The 19,947-nt window shown below is 44.5% G+C and overlaps 1 protein-coding gene across 1 annotated transcript in view; it reads left to right on the top strand.

Annotated features, from left to right (window-relative positions):
* The window catches only part of LOC136134535 (general transcription factor II-I repeat domain-containing protein 2), a 54,678-nt gene that overhangs the window by 20,307 nt on the left and 14,424 nt on the right, over positions 1-19,947 (top strand). Inside the window, exons 4-9 of the mRNA XM_065892182.1 lie at positions 5,442-5,561; positions 7,047-7,230; positions 7,383-7,411; positions 8,854-8,908; positions 9,219-9,262; positions 12,797-12,874. Coding sequence (XP_065748254.1) covers positions 5,442-5,561; positions 7,047-7,230; positions 7,383-7,411; positions 8,854-8,908; positions 9,219-9,262; positions 12,797-12,874 — 510 coding nt within the window. The remainder of the gene's footprint in view (positions 1-5,441; positions 5,562-7,046; positions 7,231-7,382; positions 7,412-8,853; positions 8,909-9,218; positions 9,263-12,796; positions 12,875-19,947) is intronic.

Raw genomic sequence — 19,947 nt, 5'->3', positions numbered from 1 at the left:
GTCTCCCACAGAACTGCAGCTCTGAGTTAAGGCAGTGCTCTGAGTCAGGCAAGATATAAATCAGTTCCTCCAGTAACCCCCCAGACAAGCCAGAATGTTGGACACACAGTCCACTCTTTTGTTTCCACGTCAAGGGAGGAGCCTCAGTCTGGGGGTTCCTTCGCAGCTGCTCTGCACTATGCCACGTAGAGGGAGAAGCATGGATAGGCACAGCAAATGCTGCAAACCTTCCTACCCCTGTGCTAAAATCTCTTCTTGGTTTTCCAATGGCTGGGGTGCCATAGCGTCTCAGCTGGTCTGCAGAGTTCTCACAGAGGTGTTCTGGTCCGTATATTGTTAATTTGGTGTATCTGTGGAGGAAGGAAGGCCCATTGCTTCCTAGTCTGCCATCTTGCCAACATCATTCTCCTTGCTTTCATTTCTGAAGAATTTTTTTTTTTGAAGTATAGTTGATTTACAACATTATGTTAGTTTCAGGTGTATGGCAAAATGAATTCAGTTATACATATATTTATATATTCTTTTTGAGATTCTTTTCCATTATGGGTTATTACAAGATATTGAATATAGTTCCCTGTGCCACACAGTAGGTCCTTATTGTTTTTTGAAGACTGCTTTTACTCGATATAGAATCTGGCTTGACAATTTTTTTCCTCCAGCCCTTTTTTTTCTCTTTTGACCGCATCGCGTGGGTTGCGGGATCTTAGTTCCCCGACTAGGGATTGAACCTGCGCCTTAAGCAGTGCAAGCATGGAGTGCTAACCATTGGACGACCAGGGAATTCTCTTCCTCCAGCCCTTTCAAAGTTTCATTCCATTTCCTCCTGGTTGCCACTGTTTGAGATAACAAAGTCAGGTTCGAATTCTTATTTTTGTTCCCCTGAAGGTAATGTATCTTTTTCCCTAGCTCTGTCTCATCTTTGGTTTTCAGCAGTTTGGCCATGAAATGCCTATTTATAGCGTTCTTTGTCTTTACCCTACTTGGTCTGTGGAGCTTACTGAATCTGCATGTTGACGTCTTCATCAATGTTGGACATTTTTGGCCATTCATATCTCTTCAAATATTTATTCTGATTCTCTTCTTAATTTACACAGAGAAGGAAATTTGCTATTTAATGTTGTTTTTTTTTTGAATTATCTTTGGCTGCATTGGGTCTTCGTTGCTGCACGCGGGCTTTCTCTAGTTGCGTTGCGCGGGCTTCTCATTGCGGTGGCTTCTCTTGCCCTGGAGCACAGGCTCTAGGCGGGCAGGCTTCAGTAGTTGCAGCACGTGGGCTCTAGGGTGCGCGGGTTTCAGTGGTTGTGGCTCATGGGCTCTAGAGCGCAGGCTCAGTAGTTGTGGCGCACGGGCTTAGTTGCTCCACGGCACGTGGGATCTTCCAGGACCAGGGTTTTAACCCGTGTCCCCTGCATTGGCAGGCAGATTCTTAACCACTGGGCCATCAGGGAAGTCTGGCAGATGGATTCTTAACCACTGCATCACCAGGGAAGTTCAGAAATTTGCTATTTATTGTCTCACAAGTCATCAAGGCTCTGTTCCTTCCCCCCCCCCCACTTTTTCTTTTTGTATTCAAGTTTCAGATTGGATAGTTTCTATTGGCATTTCTCTGAGGGCACTGATTCTTCCTTCAGCCGTATCCAGGGTGCTGTTAAGTCCATCTGGTGAAATTTTCATTTCCGATTATTTTCCATTTCTAAAATCGCGTTTTCTTTCTTCCTTTCCTGGTTAGCATTTTCATTTCTCTGTTGTAATTTCCCTTATATTAATTTGTTGTGTTCACCACCCCTATAAAAGGTCTTTCATGTGTTTATAGCAGTTGTTTTAGTCCTTATCTGGTAATTTCAACATCTGGGTCATTTCTGGTTCTACGTCTATAGATTTTTTTTTTTCTGTCTTGGTCATGGGTCACATTTTCCTGCTTCTTCACATTCCTACAAATCCTTCATTTTATACTGGGTATTATGCATGATATGTTGTAAAAATCTGCTAAGTAAAATTGCATTTTGTTCTGGCAGGCAGTTACGTTACTGGCAGGTCACCCTGTCCCCATGTGGATGAGAGTTGCCCTTGGCCCTAGAACATCCCTCTTAGTCTCAGAAGGCGGCCCCTCCTCCTAAGATGTGCCCCTTAGTTTCACAAGGTGTTAAACAAGCTTCTCGAGCTTGGTGGATCTTGAATACCAAACCCTGTCTTTCTGGCACCACACAGCTGTTTAAATCTCTGCTCAGCAATTTGCCTTCCAGATGTTGCTTTTCCTTAAAGCCTCACCCTGTGCTTGCACAGTTTGGAGACGAAGCAGGAATTTGAGGGAAGATGCTGTGATGATACTGGGTCTCCTACCTCTGTGACTCATTTTCTCCTGAATTTCCCTTTCAGTGTTTAACCACAATGGCAGTCCTGATATGTGACATAGATTTCCTCGTTTCACTAAGACTGCTGCTTTTCGGTTAAGCTCTATTTCTCCCTGAGTCCCACAGGAAGTCAGGAGTTCCCATGGGGGAAAAGCCAGGTCAGTGTGCATCTCATCCCGTATGTGTGCTTCCCTTCTTTCGAGGACAGCATTCCTTCCTGCTTTCGCCTGTTTCTGGTTGTTCTTCAGTGCTTTCAAGTAGTTATCTTCTCATTTTGTCCAGAGCTTATCGTTCATTGTTCCTGGCAAACACACAGTTCTCTGCCATCGCTGGACAGTAATACTGGGTGTCATTCTTGAACGTGTGATGGTTATTTCTCTAGAAGCTGTCTTGAAAGTTAGGAAAAATTACCATGGAATTGCATCAAAAACACGTTTACCTGCCTTCTGAAGTTAGAAACCAACTCCCTGCTGTATAAGCATTCACAAATTTAATCCTCAAAACAGAAGGAATTTAGAATCAACCTGGGTTAGGGTTATAGGTGCTTAATATTAAAGCAATATAAAGTAAACCAGGGACTGGCGAGCTTTCTCTGTAACGGGAGTGATAGTAAATGTTTTAGTCTCTCGGTCATTACAGCCTCTGTTGCAGCCGCTCACCTTGCTTTTGTAGCACGAAAGTAGAAGCAGGTGATATGGCGATGAATGCACCTGGTCAATAAAACTTTATTTACAGCACTGAAATGTGAATTTCATGTTATTTTCTCAGGTCATGAAGTAAGTCCTTTTGAACTTATTTAACCATTTCAAAATATGAAAAACCGTTCTTAGCTCACAGCTCATACAAAACACAGGCCGCGGGCAGGATGTGGCCCCAGGCTGTAGTTCACTGACCCCTGGACTAAACCTGCAGGCAGTACTGTCAGTTATTCTGTTTACCTCTTATTTTACCTGTGGGCCAAAATTGTTTGAATGACCAAGCACACATAGGTTTTCACCTGCTTCCTTCTTTTAGCCTAATTGGTCCTGATAGGTGAACATGCCTAGGAATTGCTTTGCAGAATTGTTTACACAGAGCTATATACATCCTGTACTTCCTGGATGTCTGAGGGTTTTCAAGAATAATTCTGTCTGTGCATGATTTTTGCCTTACATTTGACCCTAGAACGTAACTCCATTGTACAAGCCTCTCTGGCCCAAGAAATCACTTTGACGGTTTTCAAGTTACTGCCTCTCTACTCCAAGTCCACCCTTCTTTGTCCTGCCTTGTGATACTGGAACTGGACCCTGTAAACATTTCTCCCTTGGCAGCTGGCCTAGGTAGGACCTACCTTGGAGGCTTTTTCAGGAGGTCCCTGGAGGAGGAAGACACTTCTCTTCCCGTTTCCAGTGGGCTCACACCTGCTTGTACCTGTAGCACACGGTGACCAATTGCACTTGGGATTCCCAGGGGCACCCCTGCCGCACACAGCATCCAGTTGGCTCCCCTGCATCCCGGCCAGCTGCCCAGCAACTCACACAGAAGTCCCAGAAAGTTCCAGAAGGAAGCTTCCCAGAGAAGTCTTAGGGGCACCACACCCACCGGCAGTTTCCCAGGGAGTTAGTTCCACCAGTGCCTGAGAGAGGGGCCTCCTAGAAAGTTCTGCTGGCATCACCCCATGGGTGGTTTCCAGAGTTCTGCCACCGCCCCAGGGAACAGCTTCCCTGCAACAGCGAATCTGGCGGCACCCCAGGGGCCACTTGCCAGTGGTTTCCACTAGCACCTCTAGAGGACGGGTCCGTGCTTGCCAGCCCCAGTTTATGGCACCCCTGCAGACTCTGCCTCCTCCCCAGAGAGGCCTGGATCTCAGCCTCGGGGGGACTCTCTTCCAGGATTAGTTTCTCCCTCAGCCCTTGTGGTGGTCGATTCTCCTGCTGCCTGTTACTTGTGTGTTGTTCAGAGTTCTCATTACCCCTTAGCAGTTCATCCTTGTTACTACGATTCTGTTTTGGTTTTTGTTTTGGCTGCACCAAGTCTTAGTTGTAGCATACAGGCTCTTAGTTATGGCTCGAGGGATCTAGGTCCCTCACCAGGGATCAGACCCGACCCCTCGCATTGGGAGCACAGAGTCTTAACCTCGGGACCACCAGAGAAGTCCCACTATTGATTCTTTTATTAAACTCTCCCTGTTCAAATTAATGTGTGGTTTCTGTGTCCTGACTAACCCTGATGAAAACAAACGGTTTCAAAACTTTTGCGGTAGCAGCTGACTGGGGGGCTGGTCCCAAGCCTGCCCAGTGCTGAGGGTCTTCCTACACAGTGACTGTCACTTGCAGACTGGATAGCAAATAATTTTCTTTTCTTTTTTTTTTTTGGCTTCCCTACTTGGCCTGCAGGATCTTAGTTCCCCAACCGGGGATGGAACCCGAGTCCTCTGCAGTGGAAGCGCAGAGTCCTAACCACTGGACCGGCAGGGAATTCCCAGCAAACAATTTTCTGTTACCATTTCCTTTGAACTACTAATATTTCCTTATATGTTGAATTATTTATTGTTTATCAGTAGATTCATTTCAGAGGTGATCACTATGTTATTTTATCCTGTTCATCAGAAATACCCTGTTCTTTGTTGTGTTTTTTTTTTTTTTTTAAATTAAAAGGTCTTGTTTTAGACTTCCCTGGTAGCGCAGTGGTTAAGAATCCGCCTGCCAATGCAGGGGACACGGGTTCAAGCCCTGGTCCGGGAAGATCCCACATGTCCCAGAGCAGCTGGGCCTGTGTGCCACAGCTGCTGAGCCTGCGCTCTGGAGCCCGTGAGCCACAACTACTGAGTCTGCACGCCACAACTACTGAGCCCACGCGCCTAGAGAAGCCACCACAGTGAGAAGCCCGCGCACTGCAACGAACAGTAGCCCCTGCTCGCTGCAACTAGAGAAAGCCCGCGCGCAGCAACAAAGACCCAACGCAGCCAAAAATAAATAAATAAATTTATTTTAAAAAAGATCTTGTTTTATGTCTATTCCTTTTTCCTTTCAGTACCAGAAGCATGGACGTTAAGGAAACGCACAGTACAGATACTTGGATACTGACTTTGTACTGATCACTCGTTTACAGGCATTGCCGAAGGGCTGCAGGAGGTGAAACCCCCAGGCCCTGCCAACGGGATGCAGATTGATTCGGGAGAAACGGAAATACTCAGAAAAGCTGTCGAGGACTATTTCTGCTTTTGTTACGGTAAAGCTCACTTTAAGCATTAATTCTCTGAATAGTTCACTACAGAAGATGGTATTAGAAATCATTTTATCAGCGTGACTATTTAGACCGTCTCTAACATTGGAAGAATCCACATTCACATCAAGGGAAGAGCCAGTAAAGTACCAGATCAAGTCTTCTTCCGGAAGACCACTTGGTCTCTTCTGGTCCATTGGAACCTCTGAATTCATCAGCCTGCAGTCTTTGCAGAGCCCCCTCCCCATGGCCATGCAGTTATTAGATGTTCATGGTTGGTTCACACACCAGCCTCATCCTCGTTGGTCTCCCCACCTACCCACATCTTCCCACAGGCATGGAGACAGGGATTTTTTTTTTTTAATACCTACACAGTGCTTAAAAAAGCTAGATAACAAGGAAGTCTGCAGGTGTTGTACTTGTGATAGAAGCATCTTAGGGCCTGGATCATCATTCCTAGACAGCTGCAAACATCTGTGTGACCTGCAGGTCCCTGTGAGCATTTGGATTTGTGGGACTCCTACAGCATAGGGGATCTTAGGGTCTCAGGCTACACTTCCATATGAGAAATGGAGCTCCAGCACCTCGGGGCTGGTCAGCCAGTGCAGAGACACCGACGTATCCCCAGGTGGACTCAGCTTTCTACAGGCAAGTTGGCCCAATCTGTACAGTGTGACACAGGAACAGCTAAGCTTTGGGCAGGGCTCTCATCCTCTTTGGCTGCAGCCTGAGTAACCTCAGGCTGTTCCCTGCAGCCCTGGGTGCACCAGGGTGAGCACCCTGAATTGTGCAACCTCCAAGAGAATGGAGAAAAAGACCTATTATTTTCTTTCTTTTGGAAATAGATTATTTTTAGTTAATTAATTTACTTATTGAAATACAGTTGACTTACAATATTATATTAGTTTCAGGTGTACAACATAGTAATTCAATATTTTTTTAAATAAATTAATTTTATTTATTTATTTTTGGCTGTGTTGGGTCTTCGTTGCTGCGTGCTGGCTTTCTCGAGTTACGGCAAGCGGGGGCTACTCTTCGTTGCGGTGCACGGGCTTCTTATTGCGGTGGCTTCTCTTGTTGCGGAGCACGGGCTCTAGGCACGCGGGCTTCAGTAGTTGTGGTGCGCGGGCTTAGTTGCTCCGCGGCATGTGGGATCTTCCCGGACCAGGGCTCAAACCTATGTCCCTGCATTGGCAGGCGGATTCTTAACCACTGCGCCACCAGGGAAGCCCCTGTGATTCAATATTTTTATAGATTATGCAACCTATTATATTCTCTTATGTGAAGATTTAAAGGAAAACATTTTATACTTTTTCTTTTGGCCTTTTGGTCGGAAATTTTATTAACTTGAGATATAGAGGCATAGGACACTTTAAGCTTTTAATAAATTTCAGAACCAAATATCACCACCTGTGTTTTTGACACTAAGTGAAATTGACTATCAGGGATTTATGCTCATATTATTTAAAGACATCCTGCTGCTTCTTCTAGGCAAAGCCTTGGGGACGACAGCGATGGTGCCTGTTCCTTACGAGAAGATGCTGAGGGACCAGGCAGCCGTAGTGGTGCAGGGGCTCCCAGAAGGGGTCCCCTTTCAACATCCTGAGAACTATGACCTTGCAACCCTGAAGTGGATTTTGGAGAACAAAGCAGGGATTTCATTCCTTATCAACAGGTGATAGGCTCTACCCGCTCCTAACAGCTGATACACTGACTTAATTTCAGTTAGTTAATTCTGTCCCGTTATGTTTAGACGTTGGTTATTCAGATGTTTAATCTGTCCGTCTTGTGTGTTCATGTCAGGTAACAGTATTGGTTTTCTTGCAGACCCTTCCTGGGTCCCGTGAGTCAGCTTGGTAAGTGACAGCTTCTCATACTTGGTGACTGCCCTTGACTGCTAAACCAGTTCTGCTTCTTAATTAAAATGCAAGTTTGGCACATTCTAAAGCTTGTTTATGCTTTGTCTTTCCTGCCTTGAGGAGGCCACCTCTGATCCCGGGGCCAGGGGTGGTGGGGATGTTCGCAGGGACTACAGCTCAGGGAAACACACATACCCAGCCTGAGAGCCGGGACGCCACCCTCCCGTCAGCTCGCATGCCGGCGAGCGCCTGCGTCCAGCCCTCGGCGGGCAGGAGATCTACCTTGTCCATGTGCACAGGACTGTGAGGCTGCTGGAGTGACTTCCTGGTCTCTGAGCACCAACCACAGGCCAGGCGTTGTGGGATTCAGGAGTGGTCTGGGCTGTGTGACCGTTCCCGTGCTTCTGAGATACATGATCTGTGAGGAGGAAAGAGACTGTTCAGAGAACCAGGGGTGACCCGTGGAGGAAATCCCTGAGAGCCCCCAGAAGGGGTTAGAATTGTATGGTCAGAAGAGCTTCCTGGAGGAGCTGGCCCCCAAGATAAGCAGGATCTCAATAGCTTGGTTCCCCCAGGAAGCCCATTCCACGTGGTCAGGCAGAAAGTTATGTGCAGGGTGTCTGAGACCATGTTTGGGAAACCAGGACCCCTCATTAGCTCCTTAACTGATGAAGGGACCAAAAAAGAAAATAGTAAGTTTACCAGGAACATTTAGAGATCCATCTATGCCCACTTCCTTATTTTCTCAGATTATTATTCTGGATCATAGTTGGAAACATTGGGCCATAGCTGTTCATGAAAGACCAGGTCTAAAGAGGGTGTTATGCTGAGCCTATATAGGTACAGAAGCCAGGTGGCAGGGGTGGGTGGAGGGTCTGTCCACATGGACTACCTTGGGGTACAGAGGGCAATGAGACACGCCTGTGCATGGGCTACTCACAGAGCAGGTATTTCTGGAGCAGTTGTGAGTTCCTGGGGTCCCCCAGCTCACATTAAAGGAGGGACTGGAGGGTGAGGGGTGGCAGGTGACCAGGTAACTGTTGTCCCAGGTGGCTTGTATTGTCATTATAGAAATAACGGTAATAGCTGCTGCTGACACTTATTTTGTGAGAGGCACTGTTCTAAGCACTTTGCATGTATTAATTAATCCTCACCCAACCACCATTTTGAGACGAGGAAACTGAGGCACGAGGAGGCTTAGTAACCTGCCAGAGGTCGCTCCGGCACAGGTCTGCTCCTTGGCCCCCATTGTGCCCACACAGATGGCCCAGGCCCTGGGGGCTGCTTTGAGTTGGTCTCTCCTCCGCTGCTATTCCATGCTGACCTAGAGCCAGGAATTCTGTTCTCTTTGTATTCGCTTTCCCTTTATATGCCTTTGAATGTTGTCATATTTCAAGGTGCAGACAGAGGCTAGCATGTGTCTTCTTACTCATGCACAGGTGAACCTGGGTTGGTAACAGATGCTGAGAGATCAGTGACATCACCAAGTGAAAGGTAAGGGATAAATAAAAAATTAAGTCCACATCTAACCCAAATGTATTAGTTTTTAGGCTATGGAATGTCTTATTTTGTTACATATTCTTTATTCAAAAGGATGCTTGGGATTATGAGAATATATTCATTGACACCTTTAACTTTCTTAATAATTTGTTACAACATTAAAGTTGTAGCTTTGCATTCAGTTTGATGGAGGGAGGGGAACCTATGATGGTATGGAGATCTGGGAATTAGATTCAGTGTGTCCAGATGCCTTTGGGCAGTTCTCACCCTGCCCATCTTGACCAGCATTCCCTTCTCCTTTTAGCTGTGCCCCCATCAATGTGAAGACTGAACCCATGGAAGATTCTGGTATGTACACTGATGCTTGTAGAATCAGGTGTTCAGCAGGTCATTATTTGACTCCTTTCTTTTGTTTTACTTAAAAATGGGACTTTCAGTAAACCAGGAATAGAGGGGAATTTCCTCAACTTGATAAAAAAAAATTTACAAAAAACCCACAGCTGACATCATATTTCCTGCTGAGAAACTAGAATCTTTCCCACTAAGATCAGGAGCAAAGCAAGGATGTCCCCTCTCATCACTCCCTTTCAACATCATACCGAAAGTCCTAGCTAATGCAATAAGTCAAGAAAAGGAAATATAAGGTATATGGATTGGGAATGACAAACTGTCTTTAATTTGCAGATGATATATTGGTCCATATTTGGGTAGAGAATCCCAAAGAATCAACAAGATAATGGAGATAGGTCACTAATGAACCTCAACGGGGACCTTATTTGCAGAATAATCATATTTTACTCAAATATCTAGAAAAAAAAAGCCTTCTAATTCAATAAATATTAGGTACTAAGATGTTATTAAGTAGATATATTTGTAGACAAAGTTATTATTTTAATTATATGGAAATTAGAACTTGACTGCTAAATGAGTAAAAAGTCTTGAATACACATTTGGAATATGAATTTGATTTATGAATAAAGCAGTGTTTTTATTTTTGGACATAGCTTATTTTATTGCTTTCTTACACTCTGTCATTTCTAAATGTTCTACAATAGACGTACATTACTATGACAATGTATATTAGGAAAAAAAATCCCTCTTTGATGGTGAGAGTAGTTAACCCCCATCCCTGCTCTTCCACGCCTCAAAAAAAAAAAAAAGGCATTAGAAGGAAAAATGTTAAAGGTTAAAAATAGAAAAAAAAATTTTTAACTCAAATGTTTAATCAAGGGATGGAAAAATATTGAAAGCATTAGAAGTAGAAATGTTAGAAAACCTAAAATAAGTACATAAAACTGAAACTCAAACCTCAAAAAGATAAAGATGAACACAAGCTGACTGTACGGGGTAAAACGAGAAGTTAATAATGTTTAGAAAAGCAACATAGAAATAAGAAACAGTTCCAAATGTAAAGTTAAAGTTAAATCTGAGATAATGTAAAAGAAAAATATTCAATATTAAGAAAAGATGGAGAGAGAAGGCGAAGAGAGATGTTACCTCCAGTGAAATGGAGGTCAGAGCTTTGCTGAAGGTGTCAGATGTGGTTTATGCTTCGCTGACTCCCCAGTCCCTTGGGGCAGGAGTAGCTTGAATCCACCCTTGTCATACCCCAGGGTCACTCCTATCCACAGATAAACACGTGCTTGGTAGAAGCTCCACCTTCAACGTCAGCCTGAAAAGAGCGCCTGTCCATTGTAGTTATTCTAGGTCAAACCAACACAAGTCAACAAAAAGGAGCCAGATATTTCAGCCAACAGAATTCAGCTGTGGCGTCTTCATCCCACTTACACATGACGGGCCTTACACGCTTGCCCCTTTAATCTTAGCCTTGGATGCGTTTCCAAGCTCAGATACAATCTGCCTGCATCTCTGTTGGTAACAGAGAATTTAAAACCCCCAAGCCACAGTCTCCTCTCAGAAACCGGGAAAACAAATGGGGTGGGAGTGAGGGGTTGTCGGCTCTCCCCGGGGGGCCCTTTCAAGGATCCGTGGCCCTACCGCCTTCCCTTCCCTCCTCACCAGCTATTGGGTGGTTGAGCGTTTCCCGCCAGCCTTAAAATAGGCCTCTTTTGTTGAGGCCTCTCTTTGGAGATGTGATTCCCTGTAAACAATCCCTAATGTGACTTTCTACCATGGATTTCATGATACGAATTGCTTCCAGGTGCCTGCAGGCTTCTGTGACCATCCATTGGCCTTATTTCCTGTGATGTTTGTGTAGCCCTTGCGGCACAGAACGGTTAAATGGTTTTAACTTCTGAATTTCCCCCTCCTCCCTCATATTTTGAGGGAAGGCTGAAGCAGTCCTGCATTCTGCACCGGCAAATCTGCTTTCAGTTGCCTGCATTGAAAAGAAATTTTTCTTTGACAGCCCAACTGTCATATATTTATCAAATGTTTGTACTTTAAAGTTTTACTATAAATTACAAAAGTCATACATATTTTAAATAAAAATTCAGTGTAGGAAGTGGTAATAAGTAGTGTAATAAGTAAAATTCCTCTTCACTCCTCCCCTCTCAAAACTCCAATCTCTCTCAAATCTCCCTGCACCTCCAATTCCATCCCCATTTTAAGGGCAACAGCTCTTAACCAATTTGTGGAAATCCTTTCAGATCACTTACAGACATGTAAAAAGCTTTTTGCTTTTTTATGCACAAGTAGACCTCCATTTGTGAGCTCTCCTTTAATCTTTCCACCAGACTACCTTTCTGTCCCACTTCTGAGCAACTTCCTCAACTTGCTCAAGTGCAGTATCCATTTCACTGATATGGCCATCGGCCGTGTCCATTCTGTTCCTCAGTTTTACAAATTTTTCTTTCTGACAGTCACATTTGTTAATACCCAATCTCACTATCCCTATGCCAACAGAGCTGTTAAAGGTTTTCAGAAGACCTCCCCTCCAACTTGTAAATTAACGCTGAAATGCCGAGCTAGTCACAATTTCTGTTTTTGCTTCTGTTAACTTTCACAGTTAAATTATATGTATACTTCAGTATCAGTTATCTATTGCAGTATAAAAGAGCACCCCAGAACTTAGTGGCTTCAAACAATAATTTAATCTTTCTTACAATTCTGTGTGTTGGCCAGGCCGTCCTTCTGGTCTGGGCTGGCCTCACTCCTGGGGCCGAGGCCTCGGCTGCCAGAGTTGGGCCTACCTCTCCTCTTGGTCTCACATCCTCCAGGCTCATTCACATGGCAGCTCTGTTCCAAAAACAGCAGACACTGATGCACAAGCACCTTTCAAGCCTCTCCCTGCATCCCACTGGCCAAAGCAAGTCACATGGCCAGGCCCAGATTCGAAAGGTGGAGTAGTTTTCCACTTCTAGAAAATAGGAGTGGGAAAGTTACATTGCAAACAGGTGTATATACTGGGATGGAAGACATTTGTGGCTAATTTTTGCCATCTACTACACCTTTCCCTGATAAAGCCTTTTGGTTTTACCAATGTAGTTTCCCCAGGTTTTGAAATTCATTTTGTTGTAGTAAGTAAATTAAGATTATCTGTGCCAATTTGGGCCCCATTACAGCAGAATATTTGCAATACTTATATTGCATATAAATGCATGTACATATTCATCCATCTTGAAAGGGAAACTTTCCCCAAACTGGGAATTAGACCTCTTTCTCCTTCCCTTCTTTTCCTCCTTCCTTCCATCCATCTCTCCTCCCTTCCTTCTTTGCTTTATGTTGTTTTATTATTATTTTATATTTATATTTTTATATGGATAAACCATTTGTTCCTACTGCATGAGCTACAAGTTCTTTTGCTGATGGCCGTGTTGCTGTGTTAATCCAAACAGAACCTGGAAGATATACTAACCAGTCATATCTCTGTTCGTAAGTCTAGCCTAACACATAATTTTATAATTTCCATTGCATTCAAAGGCATTTCACCGAAAGCAACAGTTATGTCAGTCAAGAAAGAATCAGAAGACCCTAATTACTATGAATATAGTATGCAAGGTAATATCATTTTATAATAATTTTCTTCTTTAGAAGTTATCTGTGATGGAAAATTTTAATTAGCACCCATCTGAAAAACAGGAAAAGAGTTGTAAAGATCCACGTACATTTACCCAGGATCTAACACACTGCCATCAGGGTAAACAATTTTACAGTCATAAAATAGATGGTATTGATACTTAGCCTGAATCCACATGATTCTAGGCATCCGTGAATGTAAAGACATTTCAGGCTGCATTTTACTAGAGTTTGTCTGTTAAATATTATTTTGTGTGTTCTAAAATATTCCCGCCTTAATTCTCTTCTGTCCAGTCTGTCCCCTAGGTTGCTGAGAAAATAGTAAGTGTTAAAAGAGATGGAGATGAGCTAAAAAATTCAAGTGCCTTTTCTTTTTTTTTTTTTTTTATTAATAATTTATTTTTGGCTGCGTTGGGTCTTTGTTGCTGTGCGCGGGCTTTCTCTAGTTGCGGTGAGCGGGGGCTACTCTTCATTGCCGTGCGTGGGCTTCTCATTTCAGTGGCTTCTCTTGTTGTGAAGCACGAGCTCTAGGCACACACACACTTCAGTAGTGGTAGCACGCAGGCTCAGTAGTTGTGGCTCACGGGCTCTAGAGCGCAGGCTCAGTAGTTGTGGCACACGGGCTTAGTTGCTCCGCGGCATGTGGGATCTTCCCGGACCAGGGCTCAAACCCGTGTTCCCTGCATTGGAGGCGGATTCATAACCACTGAGCCACCAGGGAAGTCCATCAAGTGCCTTTTCTTAATAGTTGTTTCATTGACAGCATACAAGTTCAACAGGGAGAAGACAATTGTTACCAAATACACAAACTTTCCAAACATGGCACAGGTGGGTGCTGTGTGCAGTTAGGTGGCTTGGTTCTCTACCCAAAGACCAAAATCCTGCTGGACCCCAGCGTGATGTCAGTTTGACGATATGGTACCATCATGTCGCTGTGACTGCCGTACGGTGTTCAGATTCTTTCTCCATCTTCCAGCTCCACTGGGAATGGAGACAGAGTGCAGGACGATTTGCAGTCACATCCTCAAACATTATCGGATCGGAAATGTTTCCTACAAAATCTTAACTTTGAAAAATTTTCTGCAGCGTTACGTAGCTCTGAAACTTCCGCTAAAAATATTGTTTCAAAACATCTAAAGGCAGAGACCAGTGGAAGTTCTGTGGTAATTGCTCTGTCCTGGGCCAACCCCACCCCACCCTCATGCGCCCCCGCCTGGCCTGTCCCTTGTGACCAGTCTCCTTCCCTCTGGGCAGAGGATCTCTTTTCAATCTCTTTCAATCTGTCCACCTCTCTCCCCCACTCACACTGTCTGTGACTCCTTACCACCCGTAAAGTCCCAGTTTCCTTCCACGTTCCTACTGCTCTTTCTGGTCTCCCCTCCTATTTCATCTGCCTCCATCACCCTCCCTGGGCTCTTCAGACACACAGCTCGGTCTGTGATTCCTTGAACGTGCCCTGAATCCGCCTTCCACGGGGCTTTTATATAAGCTGATCCCTCCCTGTGACTCCCTTCCTACCCTGCAGACCGCTGAGGAGTTCCCCTGCTTCTTTCTGGGCACAGTCAGAATCTCAACTCCTGCAGGGAGCTTCCAGCGTTTAGTGTGACCTGCTGTGTTCTCTCTATGCTTTTGCCAGGACTCCCTCAGCTAGTGGCAGGAAACACAGCATCTTACTCCTGCCCTGGAGCCCCAAGCCTGGGCTTTCTACATACTGAGCACTCGAATGTGCTTGCTGAGTTGAATGTGACCCTCATGAAGAATCAGTGTAACATTTGTTTCTAAATTACTGTTGTTTTGAACAAACTACTTTTAATTAAATTACGTTTTGGCTCCCAAGAATATATTTTTGAACTTAAATGACCTTGGTGTTGATCAAATCGTGTACAGTCAGGGATAGGATACTTACAGATTCTGCTCCAAGAGGCATCAGTGGAATGAACAAGTTAGAGGTACCTGCAATTGATCTATTTTAATTTTTCAGAAAGAAGTACATTATTTGAAGAAAAACATTTACATTAAATGTGTGAATTTATAATCTTTCTCCTGCTTGGCTTGGAAATGACAGAACTCTTCAAGAGATCTTTGTAGAACAGCTTCCTTCTTGATGCCAAAAAGTTCCAAATTGCCTAACATCAGGGACTCTATTCCATAGCACTGAATGTTTTTGTAACCATTTAGGTTAAATACTCACATGCTGAAGTATTGATGTCTATATCCTTTAAGTAAGGGAGATATTTTTAAATCCAAAAAGACGATCAGTGTGACTTGCTCAGAACGGCGATTGGCCCTCGGGGAGCCCCAGTGAACATGGCCCCACCAGTGCTCGGAAGCTACCCCCACCAGGACCTCACGATCCATCTGCAGCACAGATCTCTCGGAAGACCTCCGACACACATTTACACGTGCACACATAACATCTTGGCCCACGGAAGTCCCATAGGTCTTCTACATGTGCAGGGACCCCATCTCCAGGGTCCCCAGAAATGAAGAATGCACAGTACAAGCTGTGCTGAGACAGAGTGCACCCAGGCTTCCTTGATGCTGATGGATGTCAGAGCATCAGTACCATTCTGTTTTCTTCCTGGCTGACACTGCATGATATGGGAGAGAAGCCTTCCAGGCCCAAGGGAACATGGATACAAAAGCCCAAGATCAAGGAATTAACAGTCTTTCTCGAATCACACCACTCCGACACTGACTCTTCTGCTTCCCTTTTTCACATTTAAATCGATTACATGGAGCCCAGCTGGATAATGCGAGATAATCTTTTCTGAAGGTTAGCAATGAGCACACTTAATCCCATCTGCAACCTAATTGCCCCTTGCCATGTAACATAATCTGTTCACAGGTTTTTGGAAATCTTTGTGGGGAGCAATCAGCCTATCGCAAACAAATCGAGTAACCTAGATGAAATGGACAAACTACTGAAACTGACTAAGGATAAAACACAAAATTTGAATAGTCATATAACAAGAATTTGAATTAGTAATTCAAAAACTTCCTACAAACAAAAGCACAGGACCAGGTGCCTTCACTGGTGAATTCTACCAAGTGTTTAAAGTCCTTCACGGGACTTCCCTGGTGGCACAGTGGTTAAGATTCTGCCTGCCAAGGCAGGGGACATGGGTTCGATCCCTGGTCTGGGAAAATCCCACACACCGCGGAGTAAATAAGCCTGTGCACCACAACTACTGAAACCTGCATGCCTAGAGCCCGTGCTCTGCAACAAGAGAAGCCACCCCAATGAGAAGCCCGGGCACCGCAACGAAGAGTAGACCCTGCTCACCGCAACTAGAGAAAGCCCACACGCAGCAATGAAGACCCAACGCAGCCAAAAATAAAATAAATAAATTAAAAAAATAACAAATAATAAAGTCCCTCACAAACTCTTACAAAAGATAGAGGAGGGAACACTTCTAAACTCATTCTGTTAGGCCAGTATCATCCTGATACCAAAACCAGACAAAAACAACACAAGAAAAATACAGAAAAATATCGCTTATTCATAGACGTACAAACTTTTTCAATAAAATGCTAGCAAATGAATCCAGGAACATATAAAAAGGATTACACATCATGACAGTTGGACTGCACCCCACAGGCCTGCAAGCCTTGTAGTTGCCCAGCCTCGAGACCAAAGAAAGCCCAGCGACGGAGACATCAGTGGCTTATTGGACAGGGGGATCTTACACATCTGAAGCAAAGTCCTGGAGCAACACCCCACCGTGCGGCAAACAGCAGGCAGCACGTAACCGCAACCTTCACTGCTTGGAGGAGAAGGAGGCTACCATTTATAGAGGGAATCAACATCAGGTTGGGTCATCAGTTACCAGGAACACGGCGCTCGGGCAGGGGGCAGGCATGTACCAGTTACTAACTAAGCCCTATAATTAGGAGGACTGGGTAGTCATGTGAGTGAAGCAGGGACTTGTCGAGCTGGGCATGTACAGAGAACAGAAGAGCAGCCATCTTGAATGGCCTGACCATACAATAATGATCAAGTGGGATTGATCCTAGGAAGGAAAGATTAGTTCAACATATGAAAATCTATCAGTAGAATAACAGCATCATGAATAAAGGACAAGACCCACATGATTATGCCCATAGATGTAGGAAGAAGGCATTTGACAAAATCTAATACCCTTTCGTGATTAAAAAAAAACACTCAAATTAGGAATCCAAGGGAACTTTCTCAATGTAATTAAGAGCATCTACAGAAAACCTACATAGCTCATGTCATACTTAATAAGACGGAAGGCTTTCCCCCTAAGACCAGGAACGAGACACTTGCCACTTCTTTTCAACATTGTACTGGAGGTCCTAGGCAGGGCAATTAGGTAAGATAAAAAAGGCATCCAGATTGGAAAGGAAGATGTAAAACTATTTCTGTTTGCAGATGACATGATCTTGTATATAGAAAATCCCAAGGAATACACACACAAATTAGAGCTAATAAATAAGTTTAGCAAGGTTGCAGGATACAAGGTCAATATACAAAAATCAATAGTGTATCCATATGTTAGCAATCAAAAACTGAAATTTAAAAAAATTCCATTTACCACAGCATCAAAACAAATGCAATACTTAGGAATAAATTTAACCAAAGAAGTGTAAGACTTGGACACTGAAAACTACACAACAGGGACTTCCCTGGTGGTCCAGTGGCTAAGACTCCATGCTCCCAATCCAGGGGGCCCAGGTTCGATCCCTGGTCAGGGAACTAGATCCCACATGCTGCAACTAAGAGTTCGCATGCCACAACTAAAGATCCCGCATGCCGCAACGAAGACCCAGCGCAGCCAAATAAATAAATAAATATATTTTTTTAAGTGGCTGCACTATTTTATAAAACAAACAAAAACAAAAAACTACAAAACAGTGTTGAAAGAAATTAAGGAACTAAATAAATGTAAAGACATCCTGTGTTCATGGATTGGAAAACTTTCCTATGATATATATGGAAATGCAGGGGACCCTGAAGAGCCAAAACAATCTTGAAAAAGAACGAAGTTGGAAGATGTGTACTTCCTGATTTCAAAACCTACTACAGGGCTTCCCTGGTGGCGCAGTAGTTGAGAGTCCGCCTGCTGATGCAGGGGACGCGGGTTCGTGCCCCGGTCCGGGAAGATCCCACATCCCACGTGCCGCGGAGCAGCTGGGCCCGTGGGCCATAGCCGCTGAGCCTGTGCGTCTGGAGCCTGTGCTCCGCAACGGGAGAGGCCACAGCAGCGAGAGGCCCGTGTACCGCAAAAAAAAAAAAAAAAAAAAAAAAACCTACTACAAAGCTGTCGGAAAAAGAACGAAGTTGGAAGATGTGTACTTCCTGATTTCAAAACCTACTACAAAGCTCTCATTATCAGTATTCCGTGGTACTGGCGTGAGGATAGACATATGAATCAATGGAATAGAATGGAGAGTACAGAAATAAACCAATATTTTTGTAGTCAGTTGATTTTCAACAAGGGTGCCCAAGAATAGTCTTTTCAAAAAATGGTACTGGAACAACTGGATATCCACCTGCAAAAAGATCAATTTGGACCTCTACCTCACACAATATAAAAAAAGATGGGGCTTTAGTGGTTGAGAGTCCGCCTGCCGACGCAGGGGACACGGGTTCGTGCCCTGGTCCGGGAAGATCCCACATGCCGCGGAGCAGCTGGGCCCGTGAGCCATGACCGCTGAGCCTGCGCGTCCGGAGCCTGTGCTCCGCAACGGGAGAGGCCACAACAGTGAGAGGCCCGCATACCGCAAAAAAAAAATAAAAATAAAAAAAATAAAAATGGGTGATTTGAATAGGCATTTCTCCAAAGAATATATACAAATGGCCAATGTGCATATGGAAAGATGCTAGATTAATCACTAGAGAAATGCAAACCCAAATCACAAAATACCGCTTCATACCCACTAGGATGATGTTCGTTTAAAAGGCAGACAGGGAACTTCCCTGGTGGCACAGTGGTTAAGAATACACCTGCCAATGCAGGCAACACGGGTTCGATCCCTGGCCCGGGGAGATCCCACATGCCGCAGAGCAACTAAGCCCGTGCTCCACAACTACTGAGCCTGCGCTCTAGAGCTCACAAGCCACAACTACTGAGCCTGCGTGCCACAACTACTGAAGCCCATGCACCTAGAGCCTATGCTCTGCAACAAGATCAGCCACCACAATGAGAGGCCCGCGGACCACAACAAAGAGTAGCCCCCCACTCACCACAACTAGAGCAAGTCCACGCGCAGCAACAAAGACCCAACACAGCCAAAAATAAATAAATAAATAAATATTTTTTTAAAAAAAGGCAGACAGTAGCAAGTGTTGGTGAAGATGCGGAGAAATTAGAATCCTCGTACATTGCTGCTGGGGATGTAAAATGGTACCGCTCCTTTTCAGAATAGTTTGGCAGTTCCTCAAAATGCTAAATGAGGAGCATATGATCCAGCGGTTCCACTCTTAGATACATATCCAATTCTACATTTTCCCAAGAGAAAATATATGTCCACACAAAAACTTATACATTATTCTTAATAGCCAAAAGGTGGACACAACCCAAGTATCCATAAGCTGATGAATGGAGAAACAAAATGTGGTCTATCCATACAACGGAATATTATTCAGCCAGACACAAAAAGGTACATATTGTATGATTCCATTTATATGAAATGTCCAGAACAGGCAAATCCATAGAGACAGAAAGTCCATTAGTGGTTACAGAGTCTGAAGAGAGCAGGGAGTGAGGGGTGACCCCCAGTGGGCACAGGGATTCTTTTGGGGGTGATGAAAATGTTCTAGAAATAGTGATGATGGTTGTACTACCTTGTGAATATATGGAAAACCACTGAACTGTACACTTTAAAAGGATGAATTTTATGGTATGTGAATTATATCTCAGTTTTTTTTTTTTTTTTGCGTTACGCGGGCCTCTCAATGCTGTGGCCTCTCCCGCCGCGGAGCACAGGCTCCGGACGCGCAGGCCCAGCGGCCATGGCTCACGGGCCCAGCCGCTCCGCGGCATGTGGGATATTCCCGGACCGGGGCACGAACCCGCGTCCCCTGCATT

Source organism: Phocoena phocoena, chromosome 15 (assembly GCF_963924675.1).
Source record: "Phocoena phocoena chromosome 15, mPhoPho1.1, whole genome shotgun sequence".
In the NCBI taxonomy this organism is placed as follows: domain Eukaryota; kingdom Metazoa; phylum Chordata; class Mammalia; order Artiodactyla; family Phocoenidae; genus Phocoena; species Phocoena phocoena.
Note: the sequence above shows the minus strand (reverse complement) of the source record. Positions and strands in the feature narration are given on the sequence as shown.